The sequence below is a fragment of the Solanum lycopersicum genome, chromosome 8 (genome assembly GCF_036512215.1).
Source record: "Solanum lycopersicum chromosome 8, SLM_r2.1".
In the NCBI taxonomy this organism is placed as follows: Eukaryota; Viridiplantae; Streptophyta; class Magnoliopsida; order Solanales; family Solanaceae; genus Solanum; species Solanum lycopersicum.
In genome coordinates this window covers 66,583,304-66,599,036 of record NC_090807.1, presented here as the reverse complement: position 1 = coordinate 66,599,036, position 15,733 = coordinate 66,583,304, and the positions used below count along the sequence as shown (strand labels likewise).

The 15,733-nt window shown below is 35.2% G+C and overlaps 2 protein-coding genes across 8 annotated transcripts; both read right to left on the bottom strand.

Moving 5' to 3' along the window:
• Nucleotides 1–533: 533 nt before the first annotated feature.
• On the bottom strand, nucleotides 534–10,822 carry LOC101251406 (general transcription and DNA repair factor IIH helicase/translocase subunit XPB1). Its single transcript, XM_004245534.4, has 20 exons — nucleotides 10,082–10,822; nucleotides 9,833–9,876; nucleotides 9,656–9,728; nucleotides 9,035–9,203; nucleotides 8,723–8,945; nucleotides 8,552–8,608; nucleotides 8,208–8,351; nucleotides 7,452–7,532; nucleotides 6,567–6,654; nucleotides 5,595–5,932; nucleotides 4,652–4,727; nucleotides 4,372–4,565; nucleotides 3,008–3,171; nucleotides 2,697–2,769; nucleotides 2,260–2,373; nucleotides 1,422–1,502; nucleotides 1,262–1,321; nucleotides 1,094–1,177; nucleotides 868–1,010; nucleotides 534–781 (listed from the first exon to the last, which is right to left on the bottom strand). The coding sequence occupies exons 1-20, from the start codon at nucleotides 10,098–10,100 to the stop codon at nucleotides 700–702; spliced, it is 2,307 nt and encodes a 768-aa protein (XP_004245582.2). The 5' UTR covers nucleotides 10,101–10,822; the 3' UTR covers nucleotides 534–699.
• Nucleotides 10,823–11,034: 212 nt separating this feature from the next.
• Nucleotides 11,035–15,158, bottom strand: LOC101251705 (GPN-loop GTPase QQT2). 7 transcript variants are annotated; one of them, XM_004245535.5, is made up of 7 exons: nucleotides 14,931–15,158; nucleotides 13,952–14,023; nucleotides 13,743–13,851; nucleotides 13,381–13,607; nucleotides 12,475–12,765; nucleotides 11,653–11,858; nucleotides 11,035–11,539 (listed from the first exon to the last, which is right to left on the bottom strand). In XM_004245535.5, exons 2-7 carry the CDS (start codon nucleotides 14,009–14,011, stop codon nucleotides 11,272–11,274), a joined length of 1,161 nt encoding a protein of 386 aa, XP_004245583.2. In that variant the 5' UTR covers nucleotides 14,012–14,023; nucleotides 14,931–15,158; the 3' UTR covers nucleotides 11,035–11,271. The 7 variants fall into 7 exon arrangements, with proteins under 7 accessions (XP_004245583.2, XP_010325389.2, XP_010325392.2 ...); XM_010327087.4 differs by having other exon boundaries at nucleotides 13,952–14,020; nucleotides 14,931–15,126; XM_010327090.4 differs by having other exon boundaries at nucleotides 13,952–14,020; nucleotides 14,949–15,122.
• Between the last annotated feature and the right edge of the window lie 575 nt (nucleotides 15,159–15,733).

Genomic DNA, 15,733 nt, shown 5'->3' with positions numbered 1-15,733 from the left:
AACTTGTTCAAATGTAATATATTTTCTCTGGCGATGTAAATTTACATTGAGAAGACAAATTGATATTGAAATGGGAAAAGAAACAAATGTGTGTAGTTATAGCAGTGATTGGGTGTGTGCAGCTATATAGTAGTGAGTGTAGAGCGGAGAATAGGAAATAGAATAGGTGTGTGAGTTAAGTGTGCGGGAGATGATCCTCTACAATCTCACCTAGTTTGTTTATAATGAAAGTATAGCTAGTATTATATCGTTACATATTGCGATAACATAATTTATAATCTTAACTTATTTCAACTTCGAGAACTTATTTTAACTTCGACAACCATCATGATTCAACTTTACTTAATTTTGTACTAATATTAACCTAGATTTTACATTTATTAGATTATACACTTCAACACGATGTTGAATATTTCAATATATCATTATATTATTTGTAACAATAAACTTATTCTTTTTCATTTGACATTTTAGTACCAATTTTGAAGTCTCAATTTAATTAATTTGAATTTACGCTGCAAAGAAAACTCGTGTTGGGATAATTGCTTAATGAATCACACTGGTTTTGATTTACCTTACAATATATAAACCATTGTATAAAATAACAAAAACAACTAAGCAAGCTGAAAATCTTACTAGAAAATTTTGTAGACGATACACAACACTAAAGAGAGATATTTGTACAACTTTAGGGTTGAATCAACCAAATCGTTTCTTGAATAATTGATGTCTCTTGGTTGGATCTTTAGGCTTGTTTTTGATAAGCCCCTTCTTTCCAGAGCTGCATATTTTAGACAAACTATTTGTTAGCGACGAGAAAAATTCACTTTTTATGTCGAAATTTGCATTTAACTATCTGAATCATACTTGTACTCCATATAAACCATCCCTTTAGCTCCTGACATGGCACTCATAGAACCCACATAGCGACGGGCTTTTTGAAGAGCTACGTCATCTGCATCTTCATCTAGTTGCTCCAAACCTACTGCATCATCGCCAGCACTCAGTACCTATAGGAGAAAGTAAGGAGTGGGTGAATCAGGCGCAACATCTTTTTAAGTGAAGTGCGGAAAAAAAGAAACTCAGTAAGGACCTTTCCAAGAAGTTGAAGCTGTTCATCAAGACGATGGTAAGACAACTCGGACCCAGAATCAGAAGGTGGTAAACTTGTGATCACCTAATACAAGAACAGGTCAGAAGAGAAATTATGAGTGATTGCTGTATCCAGAGGAAAAGAATGACTTTTGTCAAGAGGCGCTACCTTAAAGCTATAACCTTGATCGATCAAGAACTGCTGTCTTTTGGTTGAGTAATACATTTCCTGCAATTGAGAATTGCTTGTAAAACCGTATACTATTAAAATGTTGTTTCCAAATAGCGTATAAGAAGACATCAGATATCATCAGAAAAGGATTCTGCACCTGGGTATCTGTTGACACGAGAGAGTAAAAGAATGCATTATACTCCTCTTTACCTCCTGCCATCCTATCTTGATGCTTTCCCTGTTAACCCAACAATGAGATAATGATTTGGGGTAAAAAGGTTGCAAGCATCTACATATCAAATCATATATTTCCCAGAGGCTTTTATGAGAATATATTACCGCAGAGGTCAGATATTGATTACACTCATGTATCTTCCTAGAATTACAATTCCCTTCCGATTCTCATTGGCAAGTTTATGCCCGAATAAACTTCCGCAAAAGATTAGACCAACTAAAAGATGATTGATATGCTTAATACCACAGAGTAGGTGCATGTTAGAGTTAGCAATATTGAGGATTTCTGACTAACTAACAAGTGCTTCTTTCCTAGATATGCAGACATTTTCAATTCAAGTCTATTTGGACATGCACTAAATATTTGAAATTTAACTTTTATGTTTAAAACTATGGAAGGAGGTTTGGTTTTCTCTCGTATAGAGATGTTTATAGAAGAGTCTGTTAGCTAAGTACATATTTCATATTACTCGGCATATTCCTACTTATCAGGAGGAATTTCCGCCAAATATAGCTAATTTTATCAAAAGGTTAACTCAACTGTCTGCCATTATGACAGCAGATAAAGGATGAAAAAGACTGCCATGAGCCACCTATTAGTCATATATATGCCCTTCGAAAACAAAATGACAACATGTTACTTTTATACAGGATTTACCTGGAGCACAACTCACTAGAAAGATTTTATCAATTATTATGATTTTTAATAAACTGAAATACGAATCAAGGAGGCAATTATGAACGACAAAACTAACACACACCTTGGCCCTGAGAATACGCCCTAGACGCTGAGCTTCCTGCCTTCTTGAACCAGCGTGTGACGAAATTTGTATGATAACATTCGCCTCAGGAATATCGATGGAGTTATCACCCACCTATAAATAAAGCAGAAATCACATCATCCACACAAGAAAATCTCTGAACTTAACACTTGTGAATAGATAGCAAGAAAATTATGTTTTTATCTGGAAAGAGGCTAAAGCAAATGAATTATGGCATGAAAAATTAGAGATCATGGTCAGCACAACCACAGATGCAAACTTTCAAAGATCTTGAAGAGAACACACACATGGATAATATGTGTGTGTGTGTAAAGAGAAAGATAGTGAGCAATATTTGGCAATCCAAGGTCCATAACGATCAACACACTATGATCAATGCGAAGTAATCAAAAAAAACTATCGGCTGAACACAATACCTTGGAAAGGAATATGGTGTTAACTTCCTTGCTAGTTTTAAATGCCTCAAGAATTTTTGTTCTTTCAACATGGCTGCATAACAAGAAAAAATTATCCTTAAAACCTTTTAAATGGAGAAGCAAACAAAAAAGCATTAAACTATGTTGCTCGGACTCGGCAAAAATGTTGCCAGGTGCGTGTCGCATCGTCCAAAAGTAGTGCATTTTTGGAGGATCATACGTAGGTGTGGCAACGCTTTTCGGAGAACCCGAGCAATATGGTCTAAATTAGGAAAACAACGTGAAATATTCAGATAACATCTGGTGTAAACCTGGTAGCACCATAGATCATAGGTTTCCGAAGCTTCATTGCATACTCGGTAAGTGCAAAAAGATTGTCGGCGAAGACAATGATCTTGTCCCCACGCTGCTGTTCATGAAAGCGGATAAGGAACTCACAAGCCCTGAACTTGTTTGGGTTCATCACATAAAGTGCCTGGAACATCACATGGATATGAGAGAAAAAAAATAGTAACAATTGCCAACAGAAAGGGGTGAACACAAAATAATATTACAGAAAAGTCGCCTTGTGAAGTCGAACAAACATGAATTAGAGAAACAGAATTCAAAATCCACATATATGTAACATATTAGTAGCTAGAAATTGCAAGTTCCATCCCACTGGCTGAGGACAAGCTCAGTCCCTTTTGCTCATCTGTGGGGGTTCTGATGATCAATGTTTTAAGAACTGAACACGGAAAGAGGTTACTCAGCAACAATACCACTAGACTTCCCAATCAAGAGGTTGGAAGTTCCAGTCACCAAGGAAAACTAGGAAATGACCATTGTTGCCTCCAGGAAAGGGGTTTTGATGGTTGGCTTTACCAAAGGTGAGAAGAAAAAAGAAAGAAAGAACCAAAACATGCAAATGCTGGTCAGCAATTGAGGTGCTTAGTTAGTTTATTTGGTTCTCACACTTGTGACACTTGTCCTGGGGGAATTCTCTCATATAACTCCCACTTACATGATATTACGGGAGACTGTCTCTCTGAGTAAAACGCTGAAATCTCTCATATGATCCCCACATGCAAGGAAAAAAATAAATAGACTGCCAAATTTAGATTTAAACAATATGGGTAAATATAGAAGTACGGGAGAGATACAACAAGAAGAAAAATTGGGAGCTCCATGTTTTATTTCTCATAGACTTTTACTGCAACATGTAGAAAGTTTTTGAGGTAGATAGCTTCCTAGATTTTCTCAGTTACCTGTCAGACTACAGTAGGTAGGAACATAGTTTTTGGAAGGTTCCTGGATAAGGATATCGAAATACTTGTAAGAATCCTGATGTAACTATTAAACAACCTTTGTGCTTCTACTATTTACATAAAGTGCTCATTCACTGATTTTTTTAAAAAAAAAGACTAACCCTTCATACTTCACACACTTGCACACAATCACGTAAATAGTGAAACTACGAGTTCTTCTCAGCAACAAGATCTCTCATTTTTCCTCAAAATGATATCCATTCTGATAAAAATGTCACAAAAATAAAACAAGAAATCTCCTTATGTTCTAAGGTCCAAACTGCTTTCATCAACTAGATGAACAACTAAAGGAAATTGAGTCGATGTGAAGTCATCAAACGTTGCATTCTAAGCATTAAAGAATGGGGCAGGTTCAAAACATTACGTACTTGTCGCTTCTTTGAATTCTCTTTTTTCAAATATTCAGCAAAGAATTCCTTCGTCATAGGACACCACACCTCAGCACATTGTACATTTGCAATAAATCCCCCTTTAACTAAATCCAACCAATTTGCCTCATACAACTTGGGACCAATTAGAAAGTTCAAATCCGTAATCCTCTCGTCTTCTCTGACAAGTGTAGCTGTCAAGTAGCCAAATAGTCCATTAAATTGTGAAAATACCAAATAAAAATGCAATTTGCAAAAATTCTCTTTCTGAAATACATACCAGTAAGCCCAAGTTTGCAGTGCGATTTTGTGATACTAATGACCTTTCTAAACATATGTGCAGGAACCACGTGCACCTGCATAAATGCCACGAAAGAGACCCTTGTATTTATGCCACTACATACAAACTTTACCTTATCAACTTTTGTTAAAAATTCTGCAACATACATTTCCCACAAGATACTTGTACTGAGCCCAAACTTCTTTAAAAAATAATAATCACCCAGCACTAGAGGAAAAAGAAAAGGTTGCATTATAAACATTCAAAAAAATATAGATATATCATTTTAGGATAGATCGATTTTCCCACATCAGCAATTAATATTAGTTTCCAAACAATAGGAATTTTGTGACATGAAATTGACAATTATTTATGGGCAACAACTAAGTACAAGAGTTGCTAAATCGCTAAAGCTTTTGTGCTTCTTTAAATCAGATATAATATAATCCCTCTGATTAAATTTTTTGTCTTAGCTTGACCGTGCCCGAAGTTTAAGAATGTCGAGAAGACTTTGGAATCTTGTGGTTTAACTAAGGTGTGCAGAACACACCAATAATACCCCATGCATCTTATTGTATTAACATGCCATGTCATTTCTATAAGAGAGTGTCCCTCAAGGTAAACTGGACTACCGGAATTAAAAACATACTAAATATCGAAAGGTGCCTTTTTTAAAAGAGACTAAAAAGGAAGCAAAACACAAACTGAAACGGTGAGTAAGCCTGTTTGTGTGTGTGCACGCATCTATCTCTGTGTATCTGTACGTATGTACAAACAATTGTAATTTGTACATTCTTCCATAAACATTAACGGATATGGCACTCCTGCTGTCAAGGATGATATTCAAAATAAACTATATTTCGCATTAACTCGAAAAGCAACTCATATACTGAATAGTTATTTGAAAGACACAATTCGAAACATTGCAAGACCAAACATTTACCTCATCCATGAGGAGCAAACCCCATTCTCTATTTCTTATTTCTTCAATGATCTTCTCAGATTCTTCAGAACGTTTGCCACCAAAAGCAACCATGTTATATGTCGTCACCACCACACCAACATTTCCACGGAATCTTTCTTTGCTGTCAGATGTGAAACGACATATCTGCTCTTCTCGGATAGTAGACCACAACTTAAACTGGAAAGCCCATTGATCCACAGACACAGCATTTGTTGCTAAACAAAGACAGCTCTTTTTTATTCTGCTTGCTGCAGAAACACCTACTAAGGACTTCCCGGCACCACAAGGTAGCACAATAATTCCAGATCTTGCTCTTCCTGAAGCATTCGACATACCATTTAACCACAGCCAAGGGCATTAAATCTATCAATCAACTACGACTTGGTTTTACACAACCACAAATTGGTACCATGAATCAATCAATAAACTATGACTATTCCTGAAGCATTCAACATACAATTTAACTACAGCATACAATCTAAGCATAACCAGACAGCTTATGAATCCCCACACATGAGTTCAGCATTAATTGGATTCATCATACTTTATATGCTGGCCGTGAAATTACAACCTTCCTCAGCTATGCAGACGTGAGTTGTGAGACCATCTATTGTTTTGTGGATCTCACATAGACAAAATCTAAGCTGAGATTACATTCCCCTGAAAAGGAAATTCTAAGTAGTCATGGTAGGCGGGCCCATCGAAAATAATCAAGATGCATGAAGAGTTGCCCAACTTCCATTACCAAAAATGTAACAAATGAAGAGAAGCTTAACCATCATATTATATTAATACATAGAAGACTAAGGAATAGAAGAAAGCATGAAAAAATTTACCAAATAAAATCCATCGACCAGGGCACCAACAATCATATAGAGAACAAAATTAAAAAAAGAACACATCGGAAAATTTAAGTCCTAGGCTTGGTAAAATTTGGCTTTGTATCCTTACCATTTCCAAACATCTTACTAAGACTCTTCTCTTGATAAGGTCGTGGCTGTGCTTGAGGCTTCAACTCCATATCAAGATCAGGATTAACCTGCAATGGTCAGTGGGCATTAAGCAGAAATACTTAACTATTTGTAGAAGTCACTGATGACACACCCTCCAAATTTATAGGCAAACAACAACTGACAGTAAAACGATGTGAGATAATTTATTGCTCAAATCTTCTCATACTCGAGACCAAATGTTTAATTGGCCTCTCCGAATCCGACAATGGCTTTCACAACACACAGAGAAATACTAGTCCCACGCCATTTTAGTTACTAGCTAAATCAACCTATTCATGCCATCCCTTCCTAGTGCCAACCCAACAACTCAAAAGTCAAATTGTCAAGCACTCCCTCCATTCCATTTTATATAGCAGTGTCTGGACGAGCATGATATTTAAGATGTTAATTTGACTTTTTAAGTGTGAATCGCTTAATGCATTTAAATTCCCGGAGTTGTATCAAACTACAATTGGTGTCATACATTTTGGAGCATGACAAAAGGTAAAGAGCGTAATATAAGTTGACGCTGAAGGAGTAATTGTTTTTTTGAAACTGAAAAAAAATAAAAAAAATAATTACTCCCTCAGTGTCTACTATTCCAACAATATATATATATATATACATATTGAACATCTACGGTCGTTTCTTCAATGCAAGTTCCTCTGTCTAGCATCTCAATTGAAAAACAGAAGCCTCTTTAGATATTTTAATTATTGAAATTTTTTTCTTCTAGGCAAACTAGTTCTCAACTAAGGGAATCTAATTCCTATTTTAAAAGTAGGAAAGATTCTCCATCAGCTAAATTACTCACTATCCACCCTGATGAAGGAAAAAAACTCACTGTATCATTCCTGAAGTCATACTCCTCCATCATAGGATAATTTAAAGCATTTGGTAGACACCGCTGCTTCACATTTTCAACCTGTGCATATACAAATTGGAAAGCTGTCATCTTCTAAGTGAGACCAAAGAAAGTTGTGTGTGCATGCACAAAGATGTTCCAACACTAGGAGAATGTCTCCATCTAGAGCAAGCATACATATTTTCTTAGCATGACTTATCTCAAACCACAAGATACGGCAGATAAATGGGAAATTGTAGCTCCCTAAGAAGATAAATATCAAAGTGAAACACAGTACCAATTATTCTTATTAATAGAGAACAAATATCTAACAGCATTATCACTGTTGTTGCTCAAGTAATAACCAACAGTATCCAAATTCCCCCACATCATACATTAGTCCAAAATCCAAGCTCCAAAATGAGACAACCACATACTAGGGAAACAGCAAAAAGACGGAGACAAACAACTAAACATCCTTAGCAGGTGAAAACAACAATGATATTTTATCAGCTATGAATAATTTACACTGACGACAAGAAAACTGGATACCAAAAGAGCTAAAAGAACAAGAATATTTAGGAGAACTGGAACTATTTTTTTTATGACTAAACCGGAGTCGCAATACTACAAAAACAGAAGTTAGTTTATTTCATGAAGATACTGCAAGATATTACAATGGCATCTGACACCAGTGACTCCCACCTCTGCCAGAAGTGTAAAATGAGACCTTGTTGCAAAGCATTGTTTTATTACCTGAGCAGGGTCTATTTCAAATGAATGAGTTTCTTTTTCTTCAGCCGCAGCAGCCACGTCCACTTCATTTATCAATTCATCATGTCCACCTTCAATTTCATTCACGGGTTTGCTTACAGTAAACCCATCCTTTCCATGCATCCCCTATTACAGAGATAACCAAAGAGGACAATAAAATTTCCTTGGTAGTATCTACTTACTTGTAACAGAAATACAAAGCATCAAAACAAAGTTAAGGGGTATGGTGGTTTTTTGGTGTTTCTGCCTCACACGTCCAGAACAATGCAGACAAAATTCTTGATAATTCAAACTGTAAAACAAGCAATGACACATTGGGCACAAACCTCAGAAGAAATCCTAGCCTTTCCTATGGCTTCATCCGCGAGCAATCTTTTCAAAACCTAGAGATGATCACATCAAATGAATCAATTTAGTTGGAAGAGTCCTCACTGGACCCTATAGTTGAGAAGATATGTTAAATTAAAGCATTGCTACTATGTAGCTCATTATCTTGCCTCTGGAAATGGAGATTCTATAAAATACCGATTCTTCTTAAGTACAAGCTTGACTTTTCCGTAGTTAGCAGTAGAAGCATGAATAAAATCAATCATCTCTTTTGGAAGCTTGGTCTTTGACAATTTGCTAAGAACAGCTATTATAGTTTCAGTCTCAAGACCAACTGACACAGCTGCATACAATGAGTGAGGCGTCAAGTTGTACTCATGCATCGACTCCGGCCTACAAAATAAAAGTAATTCCATTAAAACCCAAAACACTCAGATACAAACAAGAACATAGATTGCAGATCGTCAACAACAAAAAGGTACCTGCAAACAGGCTCAGCAATAGCAATGAGGAAATCATAGGCTTGCTTATATAATGGAGAGAACGTCTCAAGGAAAATTCTACCATCTGCGCAAGCCCACAATGGACGATTGCCATGATCGGGTTTGAGTTCCAGTTTAGTGAAATCCATCTTCTTCCCTTCCCTCTCACCTATTTTACAACAGATTCAAACTTTTCTACATCAATCAAGTTTAAACACAACACAAATTTATCATATAAAAGCATTACCTAGTATAATTGTAAAGGGTGGTGATGATAGTCGATAGTACATACTCTGTCCATTTCAATTTATTAGTCTTATTTTCCTTATTAGTCCCTTCCAAAAAAAAGAAGGCACATTTCCCTTTTGGCAACTCTTTAACACTTTCCACGTGGCATGTTTAAATCAACAAGATTAAAAAGCATTTTGATACACAAGATTCAAAACTCTTCTTTATTTTCTTAAACTTCATTTCAAGTAAAAAACCAGACAAACAGAACTGAAACGGAAGCTAAACTTCCTTAAACTTGTGTCAAGTAGGGCGTAATAGTTTTTTTTTTCTTCTATATGAGGCTTTATATTAATCTGGATCCACCTAACACACAAAGATATAGATTAATACCATCATGAAAATCATCACCGCCTTCTTCAGGGTAGTAGTGATCATCATCAGCAGTTGAAGCCCGATACTCCTCCTTCATCACCACAAATACAAATTTCATAAAAATATAGTTTTTATCAATTTATATATCAATATAACACCAAATAACATATTACACTAGCTGGGGAATCAAAATACCTTAGAAGCAAACTTGATCTTCTTGCTGGGTCGACTTTTATCACCTGAATACAATAACAATATTCAACAAACTACACATACAAAAGTTATACAAATATATAAATCAATCAAACAAACAAGTACCAATCAAACCAAATTTACTTCCTACTTGTTCATTTCATTCCAAATACTAACAAATTCATAATCCCATCAATTTTTTTTACAAATTTTGGGGGATTTTTTTGTTCTTTTTTTGAATGAAGAAAATACCGTGTCCGTGATGACCCATTTATGAGATGATGCAAAGTCTGTTTATTGAATCCCAAATTTGAGCTTTGAGAGTTTCTCTGTTCTCTCTTTCGGTTTGTTTATCAGTCTCTTCGAATGGCGGTTTTGAGGCAAATCGGCAAATACTTACTAATTCTGGTTGCTCTACAGAAATACGTATTTATCGGAAGGGGAAGTTTTGGGTATTGGCATTGTAACCCCTGATCTATAAAAGAGTTACAGTTACACCCTCAAAAGATTAGTATGGTAACACAAAAAAATTATTTATTTTAAGAAATAAAGGTTATTATGGAAAAATATTTTCCTTTAAGAAAACATTTTACTCTAATTTTTGGAGAATAACGTCTCTTGAATTGTGGGAGACATTTTCGATGAGAGGAGGAGATTGGTTTAGTTCGTATTGGTATCTGTGTGAGAAGAAGAGAATGTTTTCACTAAGGCTATACAACAAATTTTACAAATTGGTAGTCGGACAAATTATGTTAATGGAATGAAGTACTGGTCAATCAAAAACTCACGCATCTAAAAGATGAAAGTAGCAAAAATGAGAATATTGACATGAAAACATATCAAGAGAGACGAAATTTTAAACAGAAACATTTTGGATAAATAGGGTGGAGTGCCTAAATTAGGTGAGCGACCCAAAATATGAGAAGGATATGAAGGTTAATGATTAAGGTAAAAGGATAAGCAGATAGACCAAAAAGGAAGGATACAAAGATCAATGATTAAGGTGTAAGAATAAGCATATAATCATCGAGCTCGTCTAAATTTCCCAAAAAACTATTTTCTTGGAATGATAACAAATTACTTTTGCAAACGAAATATTAGAAACAATGTTCCTGAAAAATACTACGTATTCTCCTCCCAAGCAAACATCAAAATTTATGAGAGTAACTTGAAAACATTTTGCTTTGTGCCAAACACACCCAATCTGGTAAATTGTCATCATAAATATGAAAGATAAATCAGTTAAACAATCAAAATCTGTAAATAAAAAGCAGAAAAAGTCACATCACCTAATTCTTGAACTACCAAAATGAGATGCAACCAGTGCCCAGATTCACATTCAAAGAAAGTAAAACCAATTTTCTGTTCCTTATTTCGGGTTTAGCACGTTTTGATCAGTCCTATACATAGTAAATTTTCTTAAAAGGACACCATGTACAGGCTCAGATTGGAAAGCCAGCATCTTCATCTTCATCCTCGTCTATGGTATCTTCATCGTCACTAAATACCTTGATGTCCTCTTCCTCTTCTTCTTCATCCTCGTCATCCATCATACCCTTGTTCTTCCCTTTTACATCCTTCAAACCGGTGCTCAATACTACAGTTTCACCTCCGGTTTTCTCCATATCTTTCCTCAGCTTTTCCATATTTTCTCTTCTGCGTGTTTCCTCTAATAGCTGCTTCTCCTCCCGTCTCTTGTCCAAGTCAGCCCTACAAAGAAAAGTTTGCAATAATAAGAAAGTGGACATGACAGTTTTTTAGCATGTCCAATTATCAGTGGTATTTCAAGAAGTATTAACACTAAGTTTCAGTTACTGTAATACTTGTAAGTTTCCATATACTCTTCAGCACTGGCTTCAATTGCCTTGAAAAAGGCATCCATCCCAGCACCTGAAACTGCAGAGACTCCAACTGATCTTAGATTCTTGTAGAACTCCTCAAGTGCAAGAGAGAGGCTCCGAGTCAGAGTTGATGTGTAAGTATTGTCTGCATCTAATGCCGCATGAAACACCTCAAAATCTTTCATCCACTGCATTAGCAGTACCATCACAATTCCAGAAAAGCAGCCAATGTAAGTAAAAGCAAAGAAGGCTGAAGAATCCAACAGTGAGAATTTAATTCTACGCTCGACTACAAACACCCGTACGTCCCCCCTCCCTTTCCGTCCCTCTCCTAACACATGCACACACACACATAAACACACATCTTTTAATTGTTATAAGGCATTATATTGTTGTGCTGCAAGTAGAATATGTGACAAGCTCAAAAGATCAATCATGGCTTCTATGATTAATAACAAACACACAATTGCAAAACAACAATCATAATCAAAGCTCTACACGATGACTCATTGGTTTAAACTACTTAGCAAGCAGATACAGCAATAACAGGAATAGTTTTAAACTGTCACTATAATAATCTCTTGGTTCCAATATCAATTATTATAGTAAAGGGAAATAGCTTCTGATTCACCTAGAGATTATTTCTTTAACGTCCTCATTGGTTTATATTAGGTGCACAAAGGGAATAATTTTCATAGCAAACTTAACATGAGTAATAGTGGAGACAGACAGCCCTTTGTCTTCCTCCCAACTCCCTGCCCTTATCAAGAAAAAATAGAGGAATATCAGAATTTATTCTGCTACCTCCAAAGCAAATTCATGATTAGCCACATCCGTCTTGTTGAAAGCCAATACCAGCGGCAACCTTGTTTTGTAGAGGATGCTACAAGCATACAGCATATTGCTCATAAAAGTAGCAGGACTTTCAGATCGTGGTGTATCAACTACATATGTCACCACAGTGGGAAAAGTAGATGCAAAAGCTTCAGTGATAATTGCACCAGAAGCAGACCAAGTGAATATCTCAATCTGTCCAGGAGTGTCCACGAGAACATAGTCCAACTGGTCAGCTCGTTTTTCAATAACTGATATCACCTGCAAATAGGTAGAAGAGGTGGTTGTCTCAACAGAGCTACAGAAATATAATGCATGTAAACCTTCGCTACCCTAAAATTGGTGAAATAAACAAATACTGCAAAGGAAAAGCAAGCAAACATCAGATTTAGATTTTATTGCTTTGACATCTTTCCAACCCTACATCTTAAAAACTACGGAGTCTTGTGCCAGAAAATACGAAATTTGTGTTCTTTAAGAGATTGAATTTGATAAATAAAATGCCCAGGCATCATCCAAGAGCATCAAAGTAACAAACATAGAAGAAGTTCAACAGGGGTTAGATGAATGAATGGTGCTTGAGAGATCTTAAAGCAGCAAAGACTATGATGCAATGTTTCAGTAACTTTCGAGAAGCATCACTATTCAGTTACTAAGAGGTTACTAGCATCTGGGCAGTCAAACTGTTGTTCAGAAGAAAAACAAAAGTCACAAAGCAAGGTTTCCAGATCATGAGTAACACACTGTGATGCCTAAGTGTCTATCTAACAACTTGTGCAAAGTTTATGGGGCTAGTTATGTATTTAGTCGAAACAAAAAGGAAAAGTGAGTTCAAATCCCATTTAATAAAAGAAAACCAGATCATATCAGACTAACCTCATCAAATTTCGTGGCAAACAGGTTTAGTGAAGTAAGAATTCCTCCATTTGGCCCAAGATTGTATTGCTTCATGACTTCCTTGTATCGAACAGTGTCTCTAATATCAATATTTGCACCAAATGGAAGGGTCAAGACAGCAGGATCAAGGTTCAAAACATAACCCCTGAGATTGGACGCCATTGTGTGGCAAACAAGTCGATGGAGAAACGTAGTTTTTCCACTACCTAGACGTCAATAAAAACAAGTGTTATATCAAGTCTTCAAATAAAACATAAATCACAACAAACAGCTTGTGAAAAAGCTAGTATCTTAAAAATGGTATACATGTGAATACTTAACAAAAACAAATAGGACTTTACCAGCCATCCCAACCACTATAATGATGATAGGCTTTTTCTTGAAAGTGAAGGATGATCCCTCGATATTAAGATTTTGCATCGAGTTAGAGATATCATCCTTCTCCTGGACCTATAACCAGACAATCGAGACGAAAAAGGAGAATATTAGTTAAGGCTTAGCTTCCGTAATCTGAAGAATTGTAAAAGTAATCCAAATTAAGAATGTTTACCTTACTGTCAACTTGCATCGAACTCCCAGCCTCCTCTGGTACCTTTGAATCAATATCCATTCAAGATGACTGCTAAATCAGTGAAGTAACGTCTTCTATCAGGCTCAATGTAAAATAATTAAGACCGTATCAAGGGTAGAAGGCAGGGATAAAGGAAACTAGGAAAAGTGGAAGACAACAAAAATATGGTGATAATAAATAATGTAGGAGCATCACAGAGGCCAACATCAAATTCCAAGGGATTCTGCCAACGGCTATGGATAATACTTCAAGTTTCTTCTTTTCTTAATCTCAGGCTAATGATAACTTTAGATAATGCTCATTGTACTCAAACTAGCGCGGGGACTTCTCGAATTCCACTGGTAATGTTCATTGTATTCGATACAGGATTTTGAGGTTTGGGTGCCAACTGTTTCGAATATAAACATATCGTTATTTATACATTTTGGGGTGTGATTAAGGGTACTCTAATCACCCTAAAGCAAAGTATAAACTCTAATAACATTAAAACAAAAAAAATTATTCTTATAATCATTTATGTTGAATATGCGCCGATTATAATAGAAGTTAAAGCTACAAAACTAACCAGAACAAGGTAAGATTAGAAGTTCAAGCTACAAAACTAACCCGAACAAGGTAAGATTGCAAACGCTGAAAGCTGAAAATAGTTAAATACAAACCACGAATTGAAGTTCGGATGATAAATAAATGACATAAAACATAGTAGAACAACTTTTAACACCTCATTTATGAAGATACTCAAAAAAACCGTATTGAAGCTCAGCGAAGAGCAAAATTTTCTCCCAAAACCGTTTAAACCATTATCATTAATCCTTACACTAATTTAGCTTATAAGTCAGTAAAATCATCTCCGCGAACAGAGTCCACAAGTTTTTTGAACAAAATTATTCATAATGGCCAAAGCCTGCTAGTTTTTGAGACAAAGCTAGATACTTGCAAGTTCAATAAAAACAATCACCGGTAGTTGAGAAGTCACCGGCGTAGAATCGCAACCGCGGCGTACGGCGGTGGAGACAAGTCCGGCGGAGTTGAAGCAAATGGGAGGGTTTTGCTGCTTGACGGGGAGAATAGAATGACTTCGAAAAGAAAATATTGGAAAGTGGAAATTAAAAAGAAAAAAAAAAGTGAGAATAAGCTTAAGCCCAATAAACAATAAGGCCTGTTTGGAAACTACCTATTTATTTGTGCAAAAAAATTTAAAAAAAATAATTTAGATGAATATGTCAAAAAAAAAAAGTGCAATAGTGTTTATGAGAAATATTCAAAATAATTGAAAAAGTTATTTGGTACTATTTTCTTATATTTATAACTAATCTTTTTACTTCGAAAATTAAACTTCATAAATATTTATAAAATTATATTCATTATAAAACTATATCAAATTTACAAATTTAAGAAATTTAAATTTTTTTTTCAATACAAATGCATTATTAACTTTTGATATAAATATTTATAAAATTATATTCATTATAAAACTATATCAAATTAACAAATTTAAGAAATTTAAATTTTTTTTTTCAATACAAACGCATTATTAACTTTTGATATAAGTGATTTGTATGTAAAGTTAAACTTGGTAGTCCAACTTTGGACATGTTTGAAGTTGTTATTTTTCTAATATGAAAAATTGCATCTTATTCGATGATTTAAGTTTTATTTCTTTTCAATTAAAAGGAGTAGTATATTATTTCAACATAAAATATAATCAAAATAGATTTACAAAAGAGTTAATATTGAAATGCTCAGACTTTTAAAACATAA